At 58.9% G+C, this 27,554-nt stretch overlaps 1 protein-coding gene across 2 annotated transcripts in view; it reads right to left on the bottom strand.

The window, feature by feature from the left end:
• Positions 1-27,554, bottom strand: part of CACNA1I (calcium voltage-gated channel subunit alpha1 I) — a 115,009-nt gene that overhangs the window by 24,711 nt on the left and 62,744 nt on the right. For both annotated transcript variants that reach the window (XM_070600657.1, XM_070600656.1), the window contains exons 7-20: positions 21,737-22,052; positions 20,013-20,105; positions 16,915-17,227; positions 14,196-14,590; positions 6,728-6,879; positions 5,837-6,022; positions 5,414-5,531; positions 4,527-4,682; positions 3,955-4,048; positions 3,081-3,283; positions 1,961-2,422; positions 1,508-1,608; positions 679-802; positions 353-421 (exon numbers count right to left, since the gene is read on the bottom strand). In XM_070600657.1, the coding sequence (XP_070456758.1) occupies positions 353-421; positions 679-802; positions 1,508-1,608; positions 1,961-2,422; positions 3,081-3,283; positions 3,955-4,048; positions 4,527-4,682; positions 5,414-5,531; positions 5,837-6,022; positions 6,728-6,879; positions 14,196-14,590; positions 16,915-17,227; positions 20,013-20,105; positions 21,737-22,052 (2,782 nt within the window). The remainder of the gene's footprint in view (positions 1-352; positions 422-678; positions 803-1,507; positions 1,609-1,960; positions 2,423-3,080; positions 3,284-3,954; positions 4,049-4,526; positions 4,683-5,413; positions 5,532-5,836; positions 6,023-6,727; positions 6,880-14,195; positions 14,591-16,914; positions 17,228-20,012; positions 20,106-21,736; positions 22,053-27,554) is intronic.

The following is a 27,554-nucleotide window of genomic DNA, read 5'->3' as shown; positions in this document are numbered from 1 at the left end:
GTTCTCCCGGCACATCTGGCAAACCTCATTCAAAGCCACGCGCTCTGGGAGGCGTCCCTGACGGAATCCCTTCCCTGTGCCCCTCCTCCAGCAGGCACCTCCGCTACACTGTAAACCTCTCCTCGCATTCGCCTTTCTGGCCGGTGTGAGCTCCTAGAGAGCAGGGACGTGGTTCCCCCCGTGTCCCGGGAGCCCAAGGAATGGCACCGAGCAGGGGTGGGCCTGGGAGGCTTCCTGTGGAACGTTGCTGCTGGGCAAGTAAGTGACAAGCCGCGGGAGGGGCGGGCCAGGGCCAGACACCCCACCCCCCCAGGTGGCGCTGGAAGAGGTCCCAGGTGAAGCCGGGAGCTACCTTCAGCGTCATCTCGCCCACGAAGATGGCTGTGAAGATGTAGTTGGACACGGTGAGGAAGATGCGTTCCTGAAAGAGCCAGGAGATTCCATGGGCCCAGGGGCTCCCGGAACTGCCAGGCCACCTGGTCAGCCATCCAGGAGAGGCGGCCACTTCACAGTCCAAGGGGGCGTTCCCCACCCCAGAGGCAAGCTCCCTGCCACACCTCCTTCCATGGTGTTGGGCCTTGCTGAGCTCTTGGCTCTGGCACACTGTCCCATAGCAGGCCCTGGTGGCCTGGCTCTCTGCCTCGTCCCTTGCCCCGCCTGAAGGCTGCAGCCACTCACGGTGCTGCCGGCCTCGATCTGCGGCCGCTCCAGGGCGATGGTGATGCAGTTGAGGAAGATAAAGGCCAGGACGACATAGTCAAAGAGCTTGTGGGCGATGACGGTCTGACACAGGACCCGGAACCTGGGCAGGGGTGGGCAGGGGGCCACATGAGTGTGGGTTTGCCCCTCACCCCGGCCAGGAGGAAGGCAGAGAGCCCAGGACACATGGGGACCAGGATGGCCTAGAGGAAGCTGACCCTGCTCTTCTCCTCTGGCCACACAACAGGTGGTAACTTCACTCCTGCTCAGGGTGCCCATCTGGGGCCGCCTCCCCTGACCACACACCGCGGCAGCTCCTGGCACCACAGGATGAAGGGCACCCAGCTGGCCCTGGCACTCAAAACTTTCCAAACACTGTCCCAAATACCTGAGCCCTGTCCTCCAGCCACTTGCCACACGTTGCCTGATGCCCTCAGCTTCTGCCCCCAGGCCTCCCCTCAGACTGCTCCCTCAACTGCCAGCCTCCATCTCTTCACCTCCCCAAGTCTGCTTCCACAGCCCATCACGAAGGCCTCCTCCCCCAGGAAGCTTCTGATGCACCCCACCCGACAGGAGCACCCAGGTTACTTGAGGCTTTGTTCAACTTGGCACCCAGCACAGGGATGGCCTGGGCTGGAGGAGATGCCCAGGAAAGCCCCCACATGAACACTCCCCTCCCCTGCAGACCCTTCCCCACTGGGGTTTGGGGGTCCCTCCACCAATGGCCTTGCCTGGCTTGGCGGAACTCTCCCCCTCCCCGAAATGTCAAGCCCCTGCTCCCACCTTGCCCCAGCCTGGCCCCGCCCACCTGTTCTCGGGGGAGAAGAGGTAGACGGACCAGGCCTCGCGGACTTCGCACCAGTCAGGTTTGTAGACGTCGATCATCTTGCGGACGCGGAAGCACAGAGTCTGGCAAGCGAAGGATGGGGTGCAGGCGGGTCAGCGCCGCGCAGAACTGCCCATCTGCGCCCACCTGGGCCATCTGGCAAACTGAGGCCACCGGATGACCTCCGAACTGTCCCAGCAAAACCAGAACCCTCGCTCCACGCGGGGCAGGCAGGGAGGGCTGCTCTCCCAGTGGCGGGCCCAGCTCAGGCGTAGGCAGTGCCGGCCCGCCCCGGGCTCACCCACCTGGAGCCCTCCCTGCTTGGCCCCGCCCCTGCCGAGCCCGCCCCCTCGAGCCCCGCCCTCAGCCCCCTCTCCGGACCTCGCGGATCCTCCCCCTGTCCCAGGACCGCCCCTGGGATCCCGCCGCGCTCACGTAGTCGATCTCCTCCTCGTCCTCGCCGCGCTCCCGGCGGTCGTCCATCTTCGTGAAGACGTCCTTGGCGATGTTGGGCATCCTGCCATTGCAGTCCTCGTGCCCGGTGACCGCGCCCGCCGCCCTCCAGGCGGTCCGGGGGTGGGCGCCCACAGACGGCACCTGCTCGGCCAGGTCCACCGAGTCTCTGGTGTCGAGGGACAGCGTCCGGCGGTGGTGGCGGTGACGGTGCGCCGGGTGGGCGCTGTGAAGCGCGTGGTGGGCGTGCAGGGGCGCAGCCCGCGGCGGCCCCTCCTCCCGGGCGCCCTCGCAGGCCCGGGCCCCGCCGCCGCGCTCCCCCGAGAGCAGGGACTCGTGCTCGGCCGACGGCGGCCTGTGCTTGAGGCTGTTCCAGCTGGAGCGGCGGCTGGCCCAGGCCCCGCTGCGGCCCCACGGCCCGTAGTAGGAGCTCCGGGAGCTGGACTGGGAGGAAGCGGGGGGCTCCGGTCAGCGCCGCCACAGCCCACAGCTGTGCCTGAAGGCAGCCTGCACGGCCGCTGAGGCCCTGAGAGGGCCACCGCCTGGCCCGTGGGCGACAGAACTGACCAGGCCCAGGGGTCCTCTCTCTGCCCTGCCTCTCACTCCATCTACATGTGTGGACGTGTGGGCATGTCCACAGTGTGGGTACATCCCTTCCTGCCACCTCACTTCCCCTGAGAAAGGTACAGCAAGCTGGGGCAGCTTCCCATTTTACAGGTAAGGAAACTGAGGCTCAGAGAAAGGCTGTAACTTGCTCGTTGTCACACAGCTCGGAAGTGGCAGAGGCTGGATTCGAGCTCAGGTCTGCCTGATGCCAAAGCCCAGCTCCTTACCCTACACTTACAGCTAAGATGAAGATCCAGTTCTCTACACCAGATCTACTGGCATCATTCATTCATTCATTCATTCATTCCTTGTTGCCAGCCCTGCCCTGGGCAACCAGGAATGCGACAGACATGGTCCCTGGCTGGTTCTGGCTGGACGGTCTGGTGTCCTTAGCTTAGGTACCAGTCCGAGGCTGGACAGACAGGCACTAGCGCCCAAGGTCCCTCAACACCCCCCAGCAGGGGGTAGCCATGCAGAGCGCCCCACAAGGACTCACCAGGGAGCGCTGGTCGTAGCTCACCCTCCCCAGTGACATGACACTGCTCTTGCGGGAGCCCAGGGCCACCAGCATGGGGTCCGGCTGCAGTGAGAGGCGGGGGGCAGGTGCCACAGTCCCAGTGGGGCCCAGGTGTCCACCCAGAGGGAGGTTGGGGTCCAGGTGCCCATTGGGGGTCATGGGGATTGGACAGAGCTTGGGATCTGGAGGGGCGAGATGGAGACAGAGGGAGGGGCAGACAGACAGAATAAGAGCAGAAGAAGCCATGAGACAAAGAAAGAGACATGGAGGGTAACAAAAATGGAGAGTTCTTCTGGGGAGACCTCCTCTACCAGGAAGTCTTCCTGGTTGGACTCCAGCACATATGCCTCCCGTCTGCCCTGCCTGCAGGGCTCTCAGCTTAATTTTTGGACTAGTGGCTCCCCTGCCTTCTGTGCTCAGGGACAGCCCTGAGCTTCGCCCAGCACGGGAACCTCACTCCCGCACCCACTGCAGGAAGCAAGGCAGAGACTGTCCAGCCCGGTTACTGAGAAGGACACAGCCTGGGTGGGGGAGGTTCTATGCTGCCCAGTGGTGACAGACAGGACCAGAAGCCAGGCGTCCCGAGGCCCGAGGCTCTTCCCAACAGGCCACACCATGTGGAGGGTGTGAGTGGGCTGCAGCCACTCCAGTGGCTAGAATTCAGGAGGGCCCGAACGTCACTGACCTCTTTTTGGATTTAGCATTTCTTTCAATTGTGAATGTAAACAACAACCAGAGAATTAGCAGCCCCAGATCCTGAGCTGGAGGGGAAGCTGGACCCTGTGCCCTCTGCCCACCTGGATCTCTGGGGCAGGGTCCTGGCCCCCTAGCTGACAAGTAGAGGTCTGTTTACCTCCACCGCTGTCCAGGCCCTCCTGGAGCTTGTCAAACTCCTCCATGTTGGATGAGCTCCGGTCCTCGTCTGAGTAGGAGCGATTGGCGTCGCCCTGGGAGACCGTCCCTCACGTTGGAATGTAAGTCAGCTCAGCCCTTCCCCCCCTCCTGAATTTTTCAAGGGTGTTTCACCTCCATTTTACGGATGGGGAACTGAGGCCCAGAAAAGGGGGGTAAGAAGTTAACGAGAATCTAGACCACAAACCCACATCTGCCAGACTACGTGTCCCCACTGCCTCAGAGAATGCAGGCAGCAGGATCCAGAATCCCAGATCCTGGGGGCTTCAGAGTCTCAGAGATGGAGAGGCCTCATCCTATACCACTAGGGGAGAGGCAGGGATCCCAGATGCAGCCTCCACTTGCATGCTCCCCATGATGGGAAGCTCATCTCCTCATTGGCACCCCCTCCTTTGGGGACCTGTTGCCTGCTAGATGTTTGAATTGCAGTCCTCCCCCACCCAGGACCCCTGCCCCCCATCCAGTCTTGTGCAGGCCCCGTGGGGGTGCTTCCTCCACCAGGGCCACAGTCACCTCTGCCTGGAAGCCCTCCACCAGGATGGCCACCAGCAGGTTGAAGAGCACGTAATTGCCGAAGGTCATGAGGGCAACAAAGTAGAGGGAGGCCCAGGGGGAGGTGGAGGCCATGCCGTTGTAGAGGACGACGTTCCAGTCCTCCTGGGTGAGGATCTGTGGGGGAGGGGACAAGGCTGAGCCCCAGAGTGCCCCCAGGCCCCAGCCCAGCCCAAGGGCCGAGCAGCCCAGCGGCTGGCACAGCTACAGGAACGCTGCAGCCCATGCACAACTGCAGCATCCTCTCACCCGGGCTCACAGTCCTCATACGTCATGGCCCTAGCCGGGGCGTGCCCGCCCTCCTCACACACGCGCTGCCCTGCCCGCTGCCCCCAGTTTGCCCACACTCTTGGGTTTGCATTACACACTCCTGCCCTGACACTCACGCCCCACTGACCGGTGCTCCCTCCCGGCTGCTCCCACAACCCAGCCTCTCAGCACACTCTACTGCTCATGCCCCAGCTGCCGGACACGGGCCCACCCTTCCTCCTCGCATTGCTCCTTCTGCACCCACTGCACCTGTATATGGATACTCATTGAACCAGCCCACATTACACGGAAGGAATTAGTTTCAGAGAAGAATCCTAACATGCCCAAGCAGAGGGACAGGAGTGGAGGGGCAGGGATGGGTGCCCCACAGTCAGTCCAGCCCCCGAGTCAGTGCTGCACCAGCCTGGCCTCGCACCCAGGGCCTGCCCCCTGGAGGCTGGAGCTGAGGGGCCTCCCTGCCAGGTTGCCCCTCTTCTCCAGATCCTCCAAGGCTGGTGACACCTCTGAAGAGTGATCCTGGGTGGCGGGCCTGGGAGAAGCCCCTCCCCTGAAGCACACGGACACAGGCTGCTGCTCACCTGGAACACAGTGACGATGGCCCACAGCAGGGAGTCGAAGTTCTTCCTGTCGGGGACCGTGTCGCCCGTGTCTGTGCGCAGACTGAATTTGCAGCCAAAGATGTGCATCCCGAGGATGCTGGGGGAGGGATGGAGGTGGCTCAAGGGACACACACACATCAAGCTCTCTGCCCACCCACCTTGTTTCATTCTCAGAGTAAGATGGGAGGGGGCAGCCCTGGTCCCATTTTATAGACGTGAACACTGAGGCTCAGAGAGGAGGTTGCCGCCCAGAGCCATAGGGGATTAAAGGATGGTGCCAGGAGTCACACCCAGGTCCAGGGTGTTGCCCAGAGAAGTTCAACCAGCCACTCTCCCCCGGGGCCCCTGCCCACGGCCCTCGCAGGCTCCACAGGGGTGATCCCCAGTGTGGGCAGGGCTCACCTGAAGATGAAGATGAAGAGCATGAGCAGCATGCAGAACGTGGCCACGTTGTCCATGGTCTTCATGAGCACCACGAGCTGGCGGCGCAGCGCGGGCATGAAGCGCACCAGCTTCAGCACCCGCAGCAGCCGGAAGGTCCTCAGCACCGACAGGCCGCCGTCCGCCTGCCCCACGATCTCCCAGATGCTGCAGCCCGAGGGGCAGTCGGGGGTGGGAGGGGAGAGAGGCAGGAGGGATCCCAGGAGGACGCGAGGAGAGGAGGGCAGAGGAAGAAGGAGAGGCCAGGAGGATGGAGAGACGGAGTTTCCATTCATTCATTCATTCATTCATTCAACCAAGATTATTTCACAGTCGTTGGCGTTCCATGGCACAAATAATAATAATAAATAATAAATAATAATAAATAATAAATCAGGGGCTCCTGAGCAGAGTCCACGGACACCCCCCAAGAAGTTTATGTCTAGAATTCAGGAGGTCCATGAAGGTCACAACCTCTTTTTTGAGATTTAACATTCTTTTGATTATGAACGTAAACAACAAACCACACAGAATTAGTAGTTCCTATGACTTTGGGGCCAATCAAAATCACTGATATTTTTATATCACGTGCCGGTTGCTGCAGGTATTTCCGAATATTATTTCTGCTCATCCCTTCTTTGGAATGGTGCTAGTCACAGACCTGCTGCTAGATCTTGCTATTTCATGCGTTAATCCAGAGGCACGTATACCGCTAAATCACAAAGTCTTAACTGTGTCGATAAGTATTTTTCAGTGTAATTGGTTTCCTTTGGTCTTACGTGGTTTGTTTACTGGCTGGAGTCAGTGCATTAGGTCTCCCACCTCCCCCGCTCTGCTTCTGGGCCCACAGCCTGCGGGGGGCGGGCACGGCACCTGATGATGACAATGATGCTGTCAAAGATGTTGTAGGGGTTGCGCAGGTAGTCGAAGAGCCCGAAGGCGGCCAGCTTCAGGAGCATCTCCAGGGCGAACATGCTGGTGAAGACCACGTTGCAGATCTCCAGGATGTTGGTCAGCTCCTCGGGCTGCGGGGCCGGTGGGGCAGGAGATAGGGACCCGGTCAGGCCCCAGGGCAGCCATGGATCCCTTCTGGATGCCCACTGGCTTTAGGACCCCCAGAGAGGCGGGAGGCCAGGCCCTGCCACCTGGCTGCCTGTCCTGGGAGGCCAGTGTCCTTGCTGGAGCTCCACCTTGCCCCCTACACAATGGCCTTGAGAGCTTTGCGACCCTGCTGTCCTGAGAGGTCCACTGACCTTCTGCAGATTTGGAAATGATGCTGGTGCCACGCGCTAAAGGAGGTATCATGATACCCACTTCACAGGTGAGGAAACTGAGGCACAGAAACCAGCCTGAGGTCACACGGCTAGACACAGAGCAAGACAGCGGCAGGCCAGTGATGGTGGAGACTCCCCGGCCCCCCGCCCCAGCCCGTTTAGTGAGTGTGTGCAGGACCTGCTCCGTGCACTTCACAGGCGTCATGTCACTCAGCCCCTCATGAGAGCCCACTTTGCAAGGGAGGAAGCTGCTCAGAGAAGGCAGACGCTGCCTCAGTCTGCGGAGCTACCACAGGGCAGAGCCAGGACTCGAACCCAGGCAGCCTGGCTCCGAGGCTCCTGCCCTTAACCCCTGCCTGTGCAGACTGCCCTACCCAGCCCTTCCCCAGCAACGGCCGGTGGCTGGAGACCCCCGTGCACTATGAAAAGAGGACGGAGACCAACTGTGTGCCACGATGGCTCTTAATCCACCTGACCGCCCTGTTGGCGGGGCCTACTTCACCCACTTCTCAGAGGAGGACACTGAGGCCCAGGGAGGTGAAGGGTTAAAGTCACCAGTTGGTCAGAAGGAGATGAGCCCCCACTGGCCACAGAGCCACCCTCTGCTCCCAGAGCTGTTCAGCTCCTGGTTTTTAGCAGCAGGTGACATCCCCACAAACGGGACCATCTGAGCAACCACAGTATATAAAACAGGCCATACCAAGGGCCATGACGGGCAGGGTTCCAGGTCCACCCCCGCCCCGGCCTCAGTTTCCTCATCCATAAAGCAAGGGGCGGGGAGTGAGACGATACTCATCCCAAATCTCTCTGCTAAGGGCCCTCTCCCCCCACGGCCCCTCTGGGACTGGGGAAGTGGCTGGTGTCTGCTCACCCCGGAGCCACGTTGGGAAGGGCCATTCATCCAGCCCCGACCATAAGCCCCAAGCTGAGCTGACCCCCAACAGAGTTACTGATGCCTCAGACAGCCTGTGTGGTCACCGTGGGCATCTCCATTTTACAGATGAGGAAACCGCGGCTCGGGGAAGTGAACTGACTCACTCAGAGCCACCAGCAAGGATGTGGCAGAGCCAGGCACCCAACCAAGTCAGCCTCCAACTGCCCTCCGGTCATACAGACTGAAACCCCACCTGAACACATCCATTCATTCATTCACCCCTTCATTCCTGCATGTATTCCACAGGTCTTCTGAGCATCCAGTGCGTGCTGGACTTGTGCCACCCAGGGTGGCCAGTGGCGAATGAGCCAGGACGTCCTCCCTGCCCTCGAGAAGTGCGGGCTCTGGTGGTGAAGCCCGACGCACAAGTCAACAAGCCAGTTGGTAGGTGTCAAAACAGAGGGAAGCTGAGGGTGGCTGGGGGGAACAATGAGTGGAGTCAGGAGCAGTGACATCTCAGCAGAGACCTCAAAGCTGAGAGAGAGAGGCAGGCAACAGAGAAGAAGGGAAAGTGTCCAAGCAGAGGGACCAGTCAGAGCAAGCACGGGGACGTGGGGGAGCTCCGAGCCACCAGCACAGCCCACCCTGCGTGACAGGGCACTTCAGGGGCCTGCTGTGATTTGGGGTCAAAAGGAGACGAGGAAAAGAAAAAAACCAAACCACCCACTTCCTGCCCGGTGCCTGAGAAATCTAATAAAACTGCCAGCTCCTCTCAAGCCCAGATAAAAGAAGAAGGCCCCATTTCCATGTGTAATTATATTTGACTCACAAAATGGTCCTGAAAAAAGAGTGGGACCCTGAGAGGGGCCCCTCAGTGGGGAGGGGCTGGGGCCCAGCATCCCCGGCTGAGCCAGGCCCCAGATGCAGCTCAGAGCCACCAATTTCCCAGCTCGCCAAAACCGAGATGAAAAATGTGGACGTTGACAGTCCATAATGGCGATCGCCCCGCTCTGGGCCACACACGCCACACAACACACTCCCGCCCGCGAGTGATGTGCAGAGCCCGCCACTCTGCTCTCCCTGAAAGGTCACCCGCTCGCTTCCCTCCTCCTCCACAACAGCTGTTTCTCTAGTCAAGCACACACCTGTTAATCTTTTCCTAATGGACCATCCATCACTCCTGCGAGCAGTTTTTTGGGAGACAGACAGTGAGCGGGAGAGAGACAGACAGACACCATGAGTGAGAGACTAAGGAGGGAGGTATGTGAAGAGAGACAGACAGACAGACAAACAGACAAATATAGACGCGGGGAGTGAGAGGCAAAGACAGGTGTGGAGATATGAGACACAGAGAGAAAAACACAGACAAAAACAGAATGAAGGACCAGGATCATGACACCGTGGGAGTCAGAGACAGAGCCAGGAAGTGAGAGAAAGAGCAGGCAGACAGACAGACAGGAGAGACTGCAGGGAGGCAGCAATGACCCCCTCAGAGGAAGAGGAGGCGCTGAAGGGCAGAAAACCAGGTTAAGTCAGAGGACAGGTGAGAGGGGCTGCACCCTGCAGGGAAGGCCAGAGGTGGAGGGAGCCAGGCAGGGGCAGGGCCAGCCCCTCCCTGCCCGAGGCCAGGCTTGGGAGGCCCCGGCTGCCCAGCCTCCAGCCATTTCCGCAGGGGTAGGTAAGCGCCTGGCTGGGCAGGGGGCTCTATGCTGCCCCAAGGAGCCCATCTAGCCCAGCACCATCCCCATGACAACGGCAGCTGGTGTGGAGCGTCTCCCATGGGCCAGGCAGTGCTAAGCACTTTCCATGAATTATCTCATCTAAGCCGCAAACGTCACCCTACAGTGTCCCCATTTTACAGATGGGAACCTGAGGCTAAGAGAGGAGAAGTAACAGCCCAGGGCCACCACCAGATGGTGGTGGAAGAGACCTCAAGCCCAGGTCTTCTCTCCCTGGCCTGCCGCCCTCACCAGGGCCCAGGTGCCTTCACCTGCCCCACTTTTCTGACTGAGGCTCCAGGTCAGCACAGACAAGTCACTGCCCTGCTTACGAGCCTTCCATGGCTCCCCACTGCCGTAAGAATAAAGCCAGCTTCAAGACCCATCGTGGATGGACAACCCCCCACCGAGCCTCCTGGGCTGTCTGCCTTGCCCCACATGCACATCCTCCTTGAGGGCTCAGGGTCCTTTGTGGGGATGCTTATGCTCCTGGTACCTGCATCTGTCCCTCCTCTGTCTTGCTGATGAAATCCTAGTCATCCTTCAGGATCCATCTCCAGTGCCACTGTCTCCAGGAAGCCTTCCCTGACTGCAGCCCATGCTGGTGTCTCTCTCCCCTAAGCCCTCCCAGAGCTGGAATGTCAGGCACTAAGCCACCCCATCTCCTTCTTCCCAGAGTCACTCCAGACCTGGGTAGGCAGTGACTTTACGGGGCTGCTGAAGAGAGAATACAGCCTGTATTGACCCATACATTGATCTGGAGGCCTTGAATGCAGTCCCCTGGGAGCTGGAGCCAGTGGCCATGCTGCAGCCTGGGTTAGCCCTGCACCAGGGGGGCTGCCTGCACCGCTGCCCTGCTGCCAGTGCAGCCTGGCCCTCCTTTCAGTTGTCCAGCTTGGTGAGCATCCTTGCCCAGCCCGGAGGAGTCATGCACCCGGACGGGTGGAGGCTGGGAGGGGAGAGCTGAGGCGGAGGCTGCTCCCAGGAGCAGCGACTCCCTACCTGCCTCCTGTCGGCTTTGTGGAAACTCCAATTCCACCTCAGCATCTCAGAGCCCAGTTCTGACACCGGTCACCATGGACAAGCCATTCCACCACTCAAGCCTCGGTTTCCCCATCTGCCCAGTGGTGCTAAGACACTCCCCCTGCCTGCCCCAGAGGGCTGCGGTGAGGATCACATGGGGAAGGGACGTGATGACACGTGACAGCAGGTGGTGATGGGGGAACCTGGCCGCCCACGCTGACCCTGGCCCCCGCCTGTCACACAGCCTCAGTCACGGCCATTCTGGGCCCGCCCTCCTCCCAGGGCTGTCCAGGGGCCAGACTGCAGTATCTGACCGCCTCATGGGTCACACAGGCCCCTGCCTGGCCGACTCCTCTGGTCACCTGTCACCTCCTCCCAGGCCAGTCCCTGCAAGGAATAGCATCTGTGGCCACGAGGAACCTGGGGACACTCCCTTGTGATTGTGGCAGCAGTGACCATCCAAAGGCAACAGGCACCCAAAATCCCACCTCTCATTCATTCAAGCCCCCGTGACCAGAGAGGCAGGGGTGGCCAGCCTCACTTTACCGATGGAGAAGGAAAGCAATACCCAGGCTAGTCCCACTGTCACCACCTGCCACCCCCCTGTGGCCACACCAAGCTCCCTGCCAGTAGGGTGGGCAGCCGGGGCGTGGCAGGGGGCCCCAGGATGCCTCCCCTCTGCGGCCACCACCCCTGAGGGAGAGGGGCCACCTCTCTCTGCAGGCGCCCCCTCAGGTGGGGCTGCTCAGAATAAACATGGGGGGCAGGCCGCTTCCCGCCGAGCACAGTCTGCCAGCCGAGGGGAGTGGAGCAAAAACAGTGGCAACTCCCAAGCAGGCCCCACGTGGGGCTCGCTGCGTCACACAATGGCTGCCGCTCCGAGCGGCTTTAAAAAGAACATTTTAAAAATTCTCCCTCCCCCTCACTTTTTCTTTAATTAATTAATTTTTTGAGGCTCCAGAGAGTGGATGGTAAACTCACTCCAAGGGTGGGGGCGTAAAGCTCCAGCACAAGATTCAGAAATAATTCCTAACTTTGAGCACACCTACTGTGTGCCAGGCTTCCTAATGCATGGAACCCTCCCAGCCGCTCTGTGAGGAGGGGACCGTGCGCCCATTTACGGATGGGGACACTGGCTAAAGGAGGCCAAGTGACTTGCCCAAGTCCACCTCGCCGGTCAACAGCACAACCGGGGACGGAACCCAGACCTTGAGTGACGGACCTCACCTCTCTGGGCAGGGGCCTTCAACGTGCGGGGAGGGGGCAGGTGACAATAGCTGCTTTGAGGGTGGTTGTGAGGACTCAACACACCACACAGCCTCTGGGCCTGGCACTTAGTAGGTGCTCAGTAAACAGCCTCTCCCAGCTGATGGGGGCACCAGGGGGTGCCTGCCGTGCCAGACAGAAGAGCCTCCACCATATTCGAGGCTGGAAGGCTGCTCGGACAGGATGCAGCAGCAGGAGAGAGGGCGACAGGCCAGGCAGGGAGACCCTGAGGAGGCTTGGGGAGAGCCATGGCCTGGCCTGAGGCTGGGGCAGGGGTAGAAGGAGAGGCTGGACCCAGAGGACACAGCTGCCCTGGCCTGCATGTTGCCTTGGAGGGGCCGGCTCAGAAGGCAGGGACCAGTTGGACGCTGGCAGACAGGCCCCTGAAAACAGCCCTGCTTTGTAGCGTATGCCAATTTCCACAGTGTCAATACTCCCACCATGGCCACTTCCAAGCTAGCAACCGTTTTCAGCAGCGGGCGTGCAAATCCCTGAGGGTTAGGCAATTGGCTCTCGGAGGCTGGTCCCCTGCAGGGACCACGCTCCGGCTCTGTGCAGCAGGACCACAACATGACAGGTCCCTTGGAGCTGCCCCACTCAGGAACCAGAGCCAGCAGCCCAACGGCATCTGCTCCCTGCGGGGCCTCCCCCAGGAGCGCTGGGCCAGAAGGCTGGACCCCAGGCGAGGGGGTTCTGGGCAGCCTGTCTCCGCAGCTTTGCTCTACACAGAGCCTCCCCCAGCCCTCCCCAGAGATCTTTTTAATTAAGCCGGAATGGCTGGCACACCGGCAGCTCCTACCAGTGTCGGCAGCCCCAGGGGCTGTGTTTAAGCAAATTGAATGGAGCCTGCGCTTGGCGAACTAATGAAGAGGGAAATGAGAGCGTGGTGCGGCAAGGGTGGAGGCCCCGCAGAAAGAGGGCAGCAGGGAAGCAGAGGGGCCTGGGAAATCCCAACCCTGCGGGGTGTCAGCCTGGCCACAGAAAGATGTGGGTTCAAATCTGGCCCCTGACTGGCTGTGGGACCTGGGCCAGTGGCATCCCCTCCCTGGGCCTCAGGGCCGTCAGCTGCTAAGTGGGGTGTCCTCACAGGACTGGGGTGCAGGTTAAGGGAGGGAAACTACCCAGGGAGGGAAACTACTACTGTGGGGGGCAGCAGAAGCCAGAAAATGGTGTTTCTCCAAATGGAACCAGGACTGGACTTTTCATCCAGGCTGTCACCCTGGTGTGACCTGTGGACTGGGGACATCTATACTGACCCCCACAGCCCTCTATCCTGTGTCCCCACAAATAGCCCCCTCTCCTCACGTACACATCCTCCCAGAGATCCCACTACCTCCCGGAAGCCATCCCCTTCCCCATGTGCTATCCCCACTTAGGGACCCTTTCTCAGAACTCCTCTCACCCCTGAACGCCCAGTAGGACCCCCCTTGGCCCAAGGGGCCTGGGACACACCATTCAACTCAGCCCACACCCCCTGCACCCCAGGCACCCGGAGCTGAGGATGGAAGAAACCACAGGGCTGGCCGAGGAGGGAGATGGGGACGGCCGTTGCTGGACAACTGCAGGGCCACCCTCAGTGCCATGGGGCTGTGGGGAGGGTGGAGTAAGTGGGGGCCTCAGGGACAGGAGGACACCCCGCCTGCTGAAGGTATGTTCAGCATGAGCCTTGAATGTTAGTGAAAAGGTCTGTGTTTTGTGCTGGGGCAATGGGGAGCTGTGGAGGTTTGGGGGCAGGGGAGAGCCTGGCCTCTGGAAACATCACTCTAGCTGTTTTGGGGAGAATGCACAGGAGGGCTCACATGGAGAGGTGACAAATGCAAGTTAGCTTGGAAGGGACTGGCCGGGGGTGGGCTGTGGAGCCTTGGGGTGCAGGCTGAACGGCCTAGGAGGAAAGAAACTGGCCTAGGTCCCACCCCAGTGAGGCCAGTCCCAGCGCGGCCTCACTCGTTCACTCCTGCACCCACTCAGCAGACACCCAGAGCTCCTCCCTCCTCTGGGCCGGACCCTGGGGTGCCTACCAAGGCCACAGGGGAGCGTCGGCCCCAGCCCCAGCCACGCGGGACACAGAGCCTCAGTGGGTATTCAGCACATGGGGCTGACTGTGCTGGCTTGGGCCGGGGCGCCCAGCCCTCCCTCTGCACCCCGCCCGGAGCCCCCCCCCCGCCCCCGTGCTCAGCCCCACTGGCCTGCTCATGGTGCTCGATGCCCATGCTGACGGTGTTGACCAGGATGGCCATCATGATGCCCCGGCTGAAGTACTTGCTGTCCACGATGCCTCGCAGCTTGGCTCGCATCTCCCGCCACACATCCCCGCACAGCCGGGCGGCGCCATCCGCAGGCTCCTCCTCGTCCTCCTTCCCCAGCCCCGAGGAGGTGCAGTCCTCGCTGCTCCGGGCCCCGTCCCCATCTGCCTCGGCCTCGCCACCCTCCGAGTCCCCGGAGCCCGAGCCCTCCTGGCCCGAGGGACGCCGGCCCGCCTCACACTGGCAGCGGGGGCAGCTGGAAGGGTCGGAGGCCAGCATGGCGGAGATGGGCTGCACCAGCGCATGAGGGTCCTGGGGGCTGTGGCCTGGGCACAGCTCTGAAAAGCAAGCAGAGGGCAGGATCAGTGCCTCGGGTCACCCTGGAGAGCCCTGGGGGCAGTGCCCACACCAGGCCCCGGGTTAACACTGGGACACAACCCCACATGCCCTTCAGGCCCACAGGTCTGCCTGGACCGCGCCAGCCCCACCCGGGGGGGCCAAGAGGCCAGTGGTTCCTGGGGAAACACTTCCCCTTCTGGGTTTGTTTACCTCCACATCGAAGCAGGGACCAGGGGCACCCGCCTCAAGGCCTGGGGAGGATTCTACTGGGCCACCCGCGTGCTGGGCCTGCAGCGGGGCCTGGGCACACAGACACGCTGGCTACCCTTGCCCCATCACTTCCCGGCCCGCGGCCCAGGGTTAGTCACCGAGCAGACCCCCTGGAACCCCAGCACCTCCCACCGTCCTGCTCTGTGACATCAGGCAGTCTGGGCAATGGCTGGGGGGAGCTTCTGACAGCCCGTGTGGAGGGCAGACACCCCTCAGGGGAAGCTAGGGTGGCCTCGGCCTTCCTCAGCTCTCCCACCTGCGTGTGGAGGGCATGGCATCCCAGGAAGGGAAGGAGGCAGGAGGCGTCGCCCTGGAATTGCCCTGCAGGAGCTGAGCTTCAGAGCTGGCCCCAGGGTGCAGGCAGGAAGGGCCAACAGGGGGGGGGGCAGCAGCTGTGGCCCCTCCGCTGCCCAGGGGAGTGTGAGAGGCCAGGGCCAGTCTGGGACCTGAGCTCTGTGATCCGCGAACCCTTTCAAAGAGGTGACACAGAGCACTCTCCAGGTGGTTAAGCTTCTTCTTTGTATTTGTTTATTTTCCTAGAACGAGCAGGTTTTGCTTGCGTAAGCAAAAAAAAATAACATTCAAGGGAATGGAAACATGTAATGGCTGCCCTTCGGTTCCACACTCGCCTCCACCTACCTCCCAGCGCCCTGGACACGGCCCTTGACTCCTTCACCCCCGGGAGCCAGAGCGGGGCAGCCTGAAGCCCAGGGGTCAGTCCCACCTCAGGGCCAGAGGACAGGGCAAAGCCCCCCCCACCCCACCTGTACCGGAGGCTGGGCCCCTGACACTTATTTCCCAGGGAGGGGGAGGCACGAGGTCCGGCCCAGGCCCCTCTAGACTCCCCCTGGGACTTCTCTCCACACAGGTTCCCTGGAGAGCGTGGTGGGCGGCAGCAGGAAGCACCCCCTCCCGCAGTAAACACCCCTCCCCACGTCATCCAGGAACTCCGGGTGCCAGCCGTGCCCAGGCCCCAGCTCCCCCGTCCGCGTGCTGGGCCAGCCCACGGCCACCTGGAGCCTCCTCCGAGACCAGGCCTGGACGGCTGTCGCCCAGAGGCGGGTGGGCGGCAGCTCTGAGCATGAATTCTCCAGTGCGCCTCCCAAGAATCTCTGGTTCCCAGGACCGCAGAACAGGGCCCAGGGTGGCTGACTCCCTCTGTGCGTGGGCCTCCTCCTCGCCTCACAGAGAGGGAGATTGAGGCATGCAGAGGGGCCGGGGCTGTCACACACTTTGCCTCTGCTCCGGGGTACAGCCCCGCGATGCCTGCTGACCTCCTTCTTGGCACCCACTGTGGGCAGGACTGGCCTGGGGTGGGGCCCTCCTCCCGTGGCTGGTTTGCCTCCTTCTACGGGTTCATCCCCCTGGGGGTGGGCTCAGCACAGCTGGAAACTGACATCCCTGATGCTGCTTTTGTTGGTGACACACTGCGTGACCTAAGTGATTCCCTTCATCTCTCTGGGCCTTCATTTTTCATCTGAGAACTGGGGATCATATTACTCAGTCTGCCCCCTCCTCAGGACTGTTTTCTAGAGAAGACGAGAAAACCAATGGACAGCCCTTTCCAAGCCGAAAGTGCTAACTCTCAGAAAGGACCGGTGACAGTCGAGCAAGATCACAGGGTGGCACGTGTCCCCAGCATGCCACGCCTTTGCAGGCCGGCCCCGGCCTCTTGATGTCCCTGCTCAGGTGTGCTAGCAAGCAGGCGTGGCTGCAGGAGCCCATGCAGGCTGCCGTGGGGTGGGGTGGAATTGTGGAGCTCTACAAGACCGAGGGCAGGCAATTGCTCATTTCTTTCCAGGGTGGAGGGAAGTCCCCCGGGGTGGGGGCTGAGTCCCTTGCGCCCAGGGCCAGCCCAGGCCAGGCACTGGCAGGTGGCGGGGAACAGGTGGAAGGAACCGAGGGGTGTGGACTGGACGGGGGGCTGGGCGTCTCTGCTTTTGCAGGGGACATGGGGACACGTGTCTGCAAACGGTGCTGGTTCTGAGTGCCAGTTGGAGGCGCACGAGGCCTGAGGGGGCCCCTGGAGGCTGCGGGAGGCAGGGCCACTTACTGTGGTGCCTGGGCTCCTTGGCGTGGGGCCCCGGCTTGGCGGAGGTGGGTGCCCCCAGGCCCGGGGCCTGACGCCGGCTCTGCAGGGCCTGGTAGAGGCCCAGGGCGCGGCGCTTGGCCTTCCGCAGGATGTGGCAGACGTACTGGAAGATCTCCTCATAGCAGTCGCCGGGCTCGGCGTAGCTGGCCACCGTGCTGGAGGACAGGTAGCGCTGCCGCTGCTCCAGCATCAGCCGGTGCTCCCGCTGCTTGGTCTCCGAGAACTGGGTCGCTATGACAACGAGGCACAGGTTGATCATGAAGAAGGAGCCCACCTGTGACCAACGGGAGGAGAGGACAGGGACGGGGATGGTGGGGACAGAGGCGGGTAGGGGAGTGGGAGAGGGAGAGATGGAGATGGAGGGATAGAGGCAGGGTGGGAAGCAGAGGGATACAGAGGCAGAAGGGAAGACAGGAGGAGGGGCCGGGGCAGATCCAAGACAGTCAGGGAAAGGACAGAGCAGGGAGGCAGACGGCCAGACAGCCAGGGCACAGAGAGACGAGGACAAGGAGAGACAGCGAGAGAGAGTGAGACAGGCTCAGAGGGGACAGAAGCAGAGGGTGTGGGAGACGCAGATGGAGACAGGGAGAGAGAGGAGGGGGCGGGGGAGGGCCCAGAGAGACGGAGAGGCACAGGCACAGGTGGGGACAGGAAAAGATCGCTGAGGCCTTGCTCCGGGAGGAGGCCAGGCCCCAGGAAGGCAGGGGCCCCGGCAGCTCCCCAGGCCCCACTGGGGTCTGCTTCCGAGCCCACTCCTCTCAGGCCCCTAGGCCCTGGCCGCAGCCGTTCTCCTGTCTGGGACACAATCGCCGAGGCCAGGGAAGGAGGCCCAGCCCCTCTCAGGCTACCCAGGCCGTGAGGAGTACCCGGCCTCGCCTATCTCGGGGCCTCCACAGGCAGAACAGCCCTTCCTGCCTTGTTTCCAGAGGGCAGGTCCCTCCCCTGGCGTTTGCTAAGCCTCTGAACAGGCTCAGCGGCCTGCCAGTGAGAGGGAGAGGCTTTTCCTCCTCCTCCAGGCTGCCCTCCAGGAGGCTCCTGCAGGCCACAGCCCCAGTTACTGATTCACTTTCCCTCCTCTCCCCAACAGCAAGGCCGGGGAGCTGGGGTTCTGGGGTTGGGAGCTTCCTGGCCCAGAGGACTCTGGGAAAATTCCCAGGTAAGAAGACGCCCCGCTCATTCACCCTCTCAGTCATTTCTTCCACCAGCGTCTCTTGGAGACCTGCTCCGTACCAGGCCCGTGTGAGGGGCACCGAGAAGGAGCGGGCCCGGGTCCTCTCCTCCGGGACTCACCTGTCAGCCTCCTACCCAGCCTGCCTCTGCAGCTGCCTCCCCGGGTGACACAGGCCTCCATCCCCGCTGGACCTCCATTTCCCCATCTGTAAAATGGGAGGCTCGGGCAAAACGCACTTAGGACTTTTCCAATCAGAGGGAGCCCTGAGGATCTGGGTCTGAGGGCCCTGCCTCGGCTGTGCAGCCCAGGCTGGGCCCCGCGCCTCTCTGGGGCTCAGGGTACTCACCTGAGGCGGGCAGGTGACCCTGCGTGGCCAGGGAGGAGAAGGTAAATGACAGCATAGTTGCTCAGGCTCCACTCTGGACCCTCACTGTTCCCCCTTTCACTAGGAGCTCGGAGAGCTATGGGTCCTGCCTGGGGTCACGTGGGAAACAGCCAACCCCAGACTCCCACCCCTGACTCCATCAGAAGGAGCAGAGGGAGCTTTCTCCAGCCCCTCTCTGGAATTCGAGGCTTCTCCAGCAATCCCAGTGGACATGCTCCCCGCTGCTAGAGGATTCTGTCCACTGCAGGGTCTGTGCCAGCCGCCCCCTGCCCAGAGGGCTCTTCCTCTGGCTGCCCCTGCCCCCTTGAGCCTTGAAGGCTCAATTCTGGTATCACCTCCTCCAGGAAACCTCCCACTCCCCACCATCCTCCCAGCTGGACTAGAGGCCTCCTGGGGCTCCCTCAGCCCCTGAGCTTCCTTCTGTCTTGGCTCCTCAGCTGCTGTCTGGAGCCCATCTTCCCCCAGAGGGCAGGGCCAGGCCTGTCTCTCTGCTCAGTTCCCGGCGCTCGGCTCAGGGCCTGGTGCAGAGCAGGGCTCCCTGAATGTGCCGGGGAATGAAATAACCAGTAGACGAATGGCGATGCTGAACCAACCTGGGTCCCTCTCCTTTGATCTGGGGTGTCTCCTTATGGGTTCAAGGCCCCAGCCTCCCCAGAAAGTGTCGGAGCTAAGCCAGCAGCAGGTATGTCTCAGGTCACCTGCCAGCTTGTCCTGAACCCCCAGGTCAGGGTCCTACCAGCCCAGGAAGGGGGGCTGCCCCAGAGGGCCAAGCATGTCCTCTCCCACCACCGGAGAACCCAGCCTGGTGGCAGCAGGGAGCCAGCAGCAACTCTCCAGGAGCGAATCACCTTGACATTTGGGGGACTGTGCTGGGGCTGAAGCTGCAGCCAGGCATGACAAGGTGCACGAGCTCGCTCTGGGGAGATCGTGTGGGAGAAGGCAAGAGGGCCGGCCGGGAAGGGAGCCTGCTCTGTGGGGGCAGACAGAGCCCCGCCTCCATCTCCAGGTCACCCTGGGAGGCCCTCGGAGGATTTCAAGGACTCCACCAGGTCACCACCAGGGTTGGTCTCCTCTCTACACACTGCTCTGGAAGCAGCCCTGTCTCAGAGCATCTCATCTTCCCGCCCCAGGCAAACAGGGATAGGCTGGAGCTCTTGAGAAGTTTCCATCCTGGGGCTGCGCCCCGGCTAAGGTCATGAAAAGAATGTATTCCCAGAGATTACGAGGCAGAGAAACGCAAGCGGGAGTGACACGGTGGACTAAATGCCCGGAAATGAGACATGAAGGCAATCGCAAGCGATGGACGCTTCCAGAAGCCGCCCCAGACGAGCCCCTTCAATCACCCACTGCTCGGCTGCATTTAAAACTGCCCCTCGCACTCTCCCACCCAGCTGTCCTGCTCTGAGGGGCTCCCTGGGGACATCCAAAGGACCCCCCCGCCCCGTCCCCTGGTCCACAAGTCCTTGGAGCTTGCGCGGAGAGCCCAGCTTCCCTGACACTTACTATGATGAGCAGGATAAAATAGATGAAGTTGTAGAAGGAGTGAGCATCCATCACGTAGTACATGATCTCCACCCAGCCCTCCAGAGTGATCACCTGCAGCCAGGACAGAGCAGAGAGGAGAGACAGCCTGAGACAGGCCGACCTCAGGAAAGGCAGGCAGCAGAGACAGCATCCCAGACAGAGGTTCTACTGTGTGCCGGGACGCTTTACACACATGCTTTCTCATACTTCTCACAAGGGCTTGGCAGGGCAGCCACTCTCATCCTCATTATCCAGGTGAGGAAACTGAGGTTCAGAGAGGTTAGGGCATTTGCCCAATGTCACACAGCAGGAAGGAGTGCAGCCAGACTTAAGCCTGGTCCTTTTCACTCCAGAGCCCACCCCCTTCCCAGTCCACCACAGCAAGGAGGTACGGCTGGAAGCAGTGGGCCCTGCACTCTGGCTCCAGCCCACCAGCTGGGCCACTCTCGGAACCTCAGCTGCTTCTTCAGTACATGGCAATAACAATGGCCGCCTGGCAGGGGTGGGGTGCAGCTCAGCGGAGCTGGGGAATGTGGCTGTGATGAGGCTGGTGCGACTCTGTCCCCTACACACTCCTTTCCAGAGAGGCAGATGGAGCAGCTTTGGGCAAGACCAATGCTGGGTTACCCCAGCACTGCTGAGCAGGAGCCCTGAGCAGCCCACCCACCCTATCGGGGCTGGAGGGTCCCAGAACGCAGCCGCAGGGCCATGGTCACAGCACGCCCTGTAGCCCTTAACTCCGTGACCCTGCGTTCCTCACAGCAGCCGCCTCGGCCAGGCCCCCCACCTCCTCAGGGGCTTCCCCTCGCCCACCACCCTCTGCTCCTGCCCCGCTCTTCCCTCTGAAGACTGATGAAAGCGACCTTTACCAAGCACGCACCACACGCTGGGCTGACCACTCTGCTCACACCATCTGGTTTATTCTCAGCCATTCAACGAGGAGGGGGTGCTGCTATTACCCCATTTCAGAGATGGGAAAACTGAGGCCAGAGACATCAAGCAACACACTCAGGCCCCACAGGCCAGGTTCCCTAAACATACCCCACACCGTGCCCTGCAGTGCAGTGGGGCCACACAATGCAATCCAGTGCTCTGCCCAGGGTGGTCCTCGCGGCTCTAGGGATGTGTGGACACCTATGCGCTGGGCCCCCAGGTAAAAGGTATTTCTTACTGAGTTTTACTCTCAAAAAAAAAGCATCTGAGAGACCCTGTCCTCCACTCCAGTCATCAGCTCCTCGGTGCTCCCTGCACACCCCCGTGGCTTCCGTGCCCTTCCCCTCACGTCCCTGCTCTGGGGCCCTGCCTTGCCTGCTCAGCCCCCTCCCAGGGCTTGAGTCCCACCTCTCCTCTCTAGGAACAGACCTCCCTGTGGGGACCCATCTGCCCCAGGGAACCAGGGACTCCACAGAGGGCACAGGTTTGGGGGTCACCCAGACTGGGTGAGAATCCTGATCTGCCATTTCATGGTCACATGGTCCTCACTTCCTTTTTTTGACCCTCGGTTGCTCCGTCTGTAACACAAGCATGGTCACGCCTACGGGCCAGCATGTGAGCAGATTCCAATGAGAGGACAGGCGATAAACACCCAGCACAGGGCGCCGCCTGCCAGGGGAAGCGGCTTGCTCCGCCCTCATGCTTCCACCTTACCCCATGCCCACCCTCCCTGCGCCTGCAGGGGCCGGGGCCAGCCTGCGGGGCCTCACCTGGAAGATGACGATCCAGGCATAGCCAATGTTGTCAAAGTTGATGGCGCCCTTGTGGGGGTTGGCGCTGCCCGTGCGGCACACGTTGTAGTAGCGGTTCCAGTTGACACAGAGCCCGCTGGCATTGAGGTCCTGCCGCCCCGCCCCAAAGTCGTAGACGTCGTCCTTGGACAGGCAGCACTCGCGGCCCTGCTCCTTGAGCGGGGGAATCTCATGGCAGCCCATGATGCCATTGTCCCCAGACAGCGAGCAGATGAAGGGCATCTCGTCATCCTCCTCTGGCTGGTAGTAGGGGGGCAGGGCCACATCCCCTTGTCTGTCCACGGGTGATGGTGGGCAAAGGAGGAGAAAGGGACAGTCACCGCCAGGAGGAGCAGGGAGGGGAGAAGCCAATGCAGCATGACGAGTTGGCCCAAGAGGCCCTGTCACTGCCTCCGGACCTTTGCACATGCTGTTTCCCCTGCCTGGGACACCTTTCCCGACCTCCGCCATGGTCATAAAAACTCCCACTGACCCACTGTGGTCAGTTCCAGGGTACCCCCCTCTGGGGAGCCTTACCTGAGGGAGCTTCTCCAGGATCAAGCAGGGCCAGTCCTGGGCTCCTGTGGCCAGACTGTGCGCTGCACACACCCCATTACCACTCCCGGCACATGTGGAACCAATGCCCCTGGAGGTGGGAGCTCTTTCAGGGCAAGAACTGGGTCTCCACATCTCTACTCCCTGCACGCTGTTTGCTGGTGCAGGGCAGCTGCTCAATACACAAATGCTGCATTTACTGACCCGACAGACAAGGGTGAGATCCTCTGCCTGCCCCGCCCCTTCCCATCTCTGTGATCTGGGGCTGGTCACTCCCCTTCTCTGGACCTTGATTTCCTCATCTGTAACAGGGAGATGACAATCCCTGCCCTGCCCACAATGGAACCTGGCCAGATGGTTCTAGGATGATCTGGATGAGAGGATAGTCGAGACAATTTTTTAAAAGAAGACCAATGAGTGGAACCCAGCCCTAGAAGAGAGCAAAATATTCTACAGCTACCATTATTAACACAGTGTGGTATCGTAACAGGAACAGAAAGACCCGTGGGACATCACGGAGCACAAACCCAGGTATAAAAGAGAATTATATTAGCATATAATAGAGATGCCTTTTCAGAACCATGGGGAATGGAAGGACCAGACAATAAGTGGTGTTAGGACAACTGCTATCCATTTGGAAAATAATAAAGATAGATCCCTACCTCACACCATATACAAAAGTAAACTTGCAGACTTGGTATCAAAAGTCTTTACCAAAAAAATGTAAATTTCTCATTATTGCTTATATCAACTGTACATTGAAAGTAATATTTTGGCTATGTTAGGTCAAGCAAAATATATTATAAAATTAAAAATAACAAACTTCTGGTGGATTAAAAAGCATAAATGCAACAAATATAACCACAAAAATATTATAAGAAAATATGGAATATTTTTGTTAACTCAGGATAGGTAAGGCCTTCCTGGATAAGACACACAAAATCCAAATTCTCAAAGGAAAAGGTCAACAAGATTGACTATGTACAAATGTAAAATTTCTGTGAGACAAAAGATAGCACACAAAGTAAAAAGACAAGCAACAAATTGGGGTAAAGCAAAATGTAGGCAAACTTTTTCTGTAAAGGGCCAGATAGAAAAATATTTTTTTTGCAGACCACATGGTCTCTGCCAATTACTCAACTCCGCCATTGTCACCTGAAGATAGTCAAAAGAAACAGGTCAACAAGTGGGCAGGACGATGTTCCCATGAATCTTTATTTACAAAAACAGACCAGAGTTTGCCATCCCCAGGATAAAGTATTTGCAATACATCAGGCAGATAAAAGATAACTGTCTAAATCATAATAAAACCTTCTATAACTCAGTAAGGAAAAGAACCAACTAGGAAAAAAAGGACAAAAGATAAGAACAGAAAATTCACAGAAGAAATTAAAATGGCCAATATATCAGAAGAGACGCTCACCTCACTAGTAACAGGAAAATGCAAACAAAAATAAGAACGAGATCATTTTACATCCATCCACATGGCAAACACTTCAGGGTTAATAATACTGAGTGTGGAAAAGGGTGTGCAAACAGACACGCTCATATGCTGTTGGTGGGAGTGTAATTGGTACAACCTTTCCAGAGGGCAATTTGGCAACACCTGTCAACAATTAACAAGTATACATCCAAGGCAAAAACATCCGGTCCCCTGACGTACAAAGGCACCGCTGAAATTCACAGGGGACAGGCGGGACTTCTCAGTCGATGGTGCTGTGACAACTGAACAGCCACATAAAAAGTGAACCTTGACCCCAACCACATACCATACACAAAATCACTGGAGATGGAATGTAGACCCACACGTGAAAGATGAAACAAAAAAGCTTCTAAGAGAAAACACTGGAGAATATTGTCATGACCTTGGGTTAGGAAAAGAGTTCTTAAACTGGACACAAAAAGCAATACTGGAAAAATGATGGATAATCCGGACTTCATTACAACTAAGAGCTTCTGCGCATCAAATGACACCATTAAGAGAGCAAAAATGGAAAACTCAGACTGGAATAAAATGTCTGGAACATAAATATCTATCCACCAAAGGACTCGAACCCAGAATACAAAGACCTACTATAAACCGATAAGAAAAAAAAGACAACCCAATTTAAAAGTAAAAGACCATAACAGACCCTTTATAAGAGGACCTACAAATGGCTGATAAACACATGAAAAGGTGTTTATCACCAGTAGCCATCAGGGAAATACAAACCAAAGCCACAGTAAGATACCACTACACTCTGACCAGAATAGTTACAATGGAAAGGACTAGCAATACCAAAGGTCGCCAGGGAAGTGGGGCCACTGGAACTCTCAGACTTTGCTAGTCCACCTCGAATGCACCCATTTTGGAAAACAGCTTGGCAAAATCTACTCAAGTTTAACATAGGCACACCCCCAACCCAGCAGTTCCACTCCGGGGTATTTACCCAGAAGGAGGGATGGTTACATCCACCCAAAGGGATGGACAAGAATCCTCGTGAGTCATAAGAGCCAAAAAACCAGAAACAGGCCAAATCAACAGGAGAACGGAAAAATCAGAAGTGCATATTTGCTCAATGGACTGCTCACAGCGAGGAAAAAGAAGGAACTGCGAACACGGCCCAAGAAGCAGACACAAAAGGTAACACCCTATAGGATTCCATTCAAAGAAACCTCAAAAATAGGCAAAACAGACCTATGGGGATAGAGGTCAGAATAGTGGCTACTTTGGGATGAGGGGGATAGCATCGGGGAAGGGGCAGGAGGGACCCCTCCTGGGCACTGTAAGTTTCTCTGGGTAGACTTACATCGGTGGACACCCAGTTAAAACTTCCTTATGCTGTGCACTTAACAGCTGTGCCCGCTACTGAATGTAATTTATATCTTAAAAAAAAGTACATACACTTTGACTAGTAATTGTGAGTCTAGCCATTGATCACACGTGTATACAAAGATCACACACATACACGATGTGCCCTGCAGCCCTGTATGTAAGAGCAAAACCTTGGAAACCATGCAAGGTCCATCGGCAGGGGCTGGCTAGATGAACCATGGTTCACCTGTGGAATAAGAAACAGTGATGTGAAAACACGCTCAAGACACATTGCCAAAGTAATTTGCATTTTCAAAACCTGTCTGGAGGTCAGCCCCCGTGGCCTAGTGGTTAAGTTCAACACGCTCCACCTCCGTGGCCCAGATTCAGTTCCCAGGCATGGACCTACATCACTCGTCTGTCAGTGGCCATGCTGTGGTGGGGGCTCACATACACAAAGAAGAAGACTGGCAGCAGATGTTAGCTCAGCGCAAATCTTCCTCAGCAAAAAGAAAAATAAAATAAATAAAATAAACCTGCCTGGGGTGTAAACGGTTGTGCGTGTGCATGTAATTTATGCTTAGACAGAATCTGGAGGAAGCGACCAGACACTCTGCAGAGGACACCAGACCTGGGCTCAGGTGCCTGGGCCTGCCACCTCCTAGCTAGGCAAAACTGTCCTGATTCTGTGCTCATCAAGGACCCTCAAACCCATCACTTTGTGTGTCCCCAGGGGCTTATGCACCCCAAGGGATGCTCTGAGCACACTCCCTGGGGGCAGCCGCAGCAGGCTCTGGAGCCAGGGAATGCAGGTTTTAATTCTAGCTCTGACTTTGCCCTGGAGCGAGATTCTCCTCTCTTAGCCTCAGTTTCCTGGTCTCCACGTGCGGTCAAAAGTTAAGCATCACCTCCACATCTGTCACGCAGGAGTGCTCCATCATCGCCAACCACGTAAATAAACTGGCCTAGAGACACGCAACAACCGAGTAAATAAACTCACAAGGGGGGTGATTTCAGACAGAGATAGCGCCGAGAAGAAAATGAGGCAGGATAATGCAAGAGAGTGTCTAGGAGAGAGGGGTGGTGAAGGCAGGCCTCCAGGAGGAGGTGACGTTGGGGCTGAGCTGGGATGAGAAGGGGGCAGCCACGGAATGGCCTAGGGTAAGATCTGTGTGGGACAGAGCGGCCTGGGTGTGTCCTGAACCCTCAAAGCTGAGAGCTCAGACCTGCACATCTCCATCTTGAAGGCCAGACCAGGAGAAGTCAGTGCCCCGCCTCCTGCTGTCCCAGGCCCTGCCTCAGGGCCCCACTCTTCTGAATGATTGACACAAGAGCAGGGCCCCCTCCCCCGACAGGGTCCTTACCCACAAGGGTGCCCCTTCTCTGGTCTCCCAGGTACCCCCTGTGCCCCCACAGCGATGGGCACGTGAGCCAGTCCCCTCCCCAACCTTCACCCGGCTCTCTGGGTTAGCTTCATCTCCACAACTGACAGTGAGGCTGTGAGGGAGGAAGGTCAGCCCACCCCTGGCCAGTGTCCTCACACCGCCTGCAGTCGCCCTCGGTCCATGAAAGTCACTCAGTGGAGGCATCTATGACCAGCTCCCGGCCTGGGTGCTCCCCAGGTGCAGGAATTCCATCTTCCGCTGCATCCTCAGCCCTGAGCACCGGCTCGGCAAGAGCCGCCAATGGGGGCGTTTGTCCAGTGAGAGGACAAGTGGCACGCTTTCCTGTGTCTGTCCCCCACACCTGGCACGGCGTGGCAGTGCACTAATGCAGATTAAACTGGAAGTACCCTCACATCCAAACACACAGGTGTCTGTGTGCACACTCAGGGACGCCACCTGTCCCCCACTGCTGAGATTCCACAGAAGTCAAATTTCTCAGACGACTCGACCCAGCTCCTCCAAGAGCCAAAGCTTGACTTCTGCTCAGACACCTTTTGACAGCCATCTCTCTGGGAAGGAGCCCAACCCCCTGCCTTCAGACACAAGTGGGCCGAATGCGAGTCCTTGATGACTCAGAGTCACTAAGAGGAACGTGTGTGCTGTAATTAGAGAGCCAGGCTGGGTCTGCTTTTGAGGTTTTCTGCCCTCTTTTTCCCTGTTGGCATCACTCCTGCTTGAGTCTTCACTGCCCTTTCCCCTCCCATCTGACCTTCTCGCTCGCTGCTTCCACTCTGTTGCCCCCGACTCGAAGTTACCAAGTAAGCTAAACTGGCGTGTTAACGCAGAGTCACCAGGAGCTCAGTTAGCATCTAAGGCCCTAGTGCAGACTGGGGCTTGGTGACACCAACACTGAGAGCTCAGAGGCCCTTGCGCTCGTTTTAGCGTCCAGCCACTCACGGTAAACCCACTGCCAGCTTCCCGGGGCACACCCATCCCTTGATCTCTCTGTACCCCTGGGAATAAGGACTGTGACCAGGTGCTGAACCCAGTCCTAAAGTATTCA

The sequence above is a fragment of the Equus przewalskii genome, chromosome 29 (assembly GCF_037783145.1).
Source record: "Equus przewalskii isolate Varuska chromosome 29, EquPr2, whole genome shotgun sequence".
NCBI classification, from domain to species: domain Eukaryota; kingdom Metazoa; phylum Chordata; class Mammalia; order Perissodactyla; family Equidae; genus Equus; species Equus przewalskii.
Note: the sequence above shows the minus strand (reverse complement) of the source record. Positions and strands in the feature narration are given on the sequence as shown.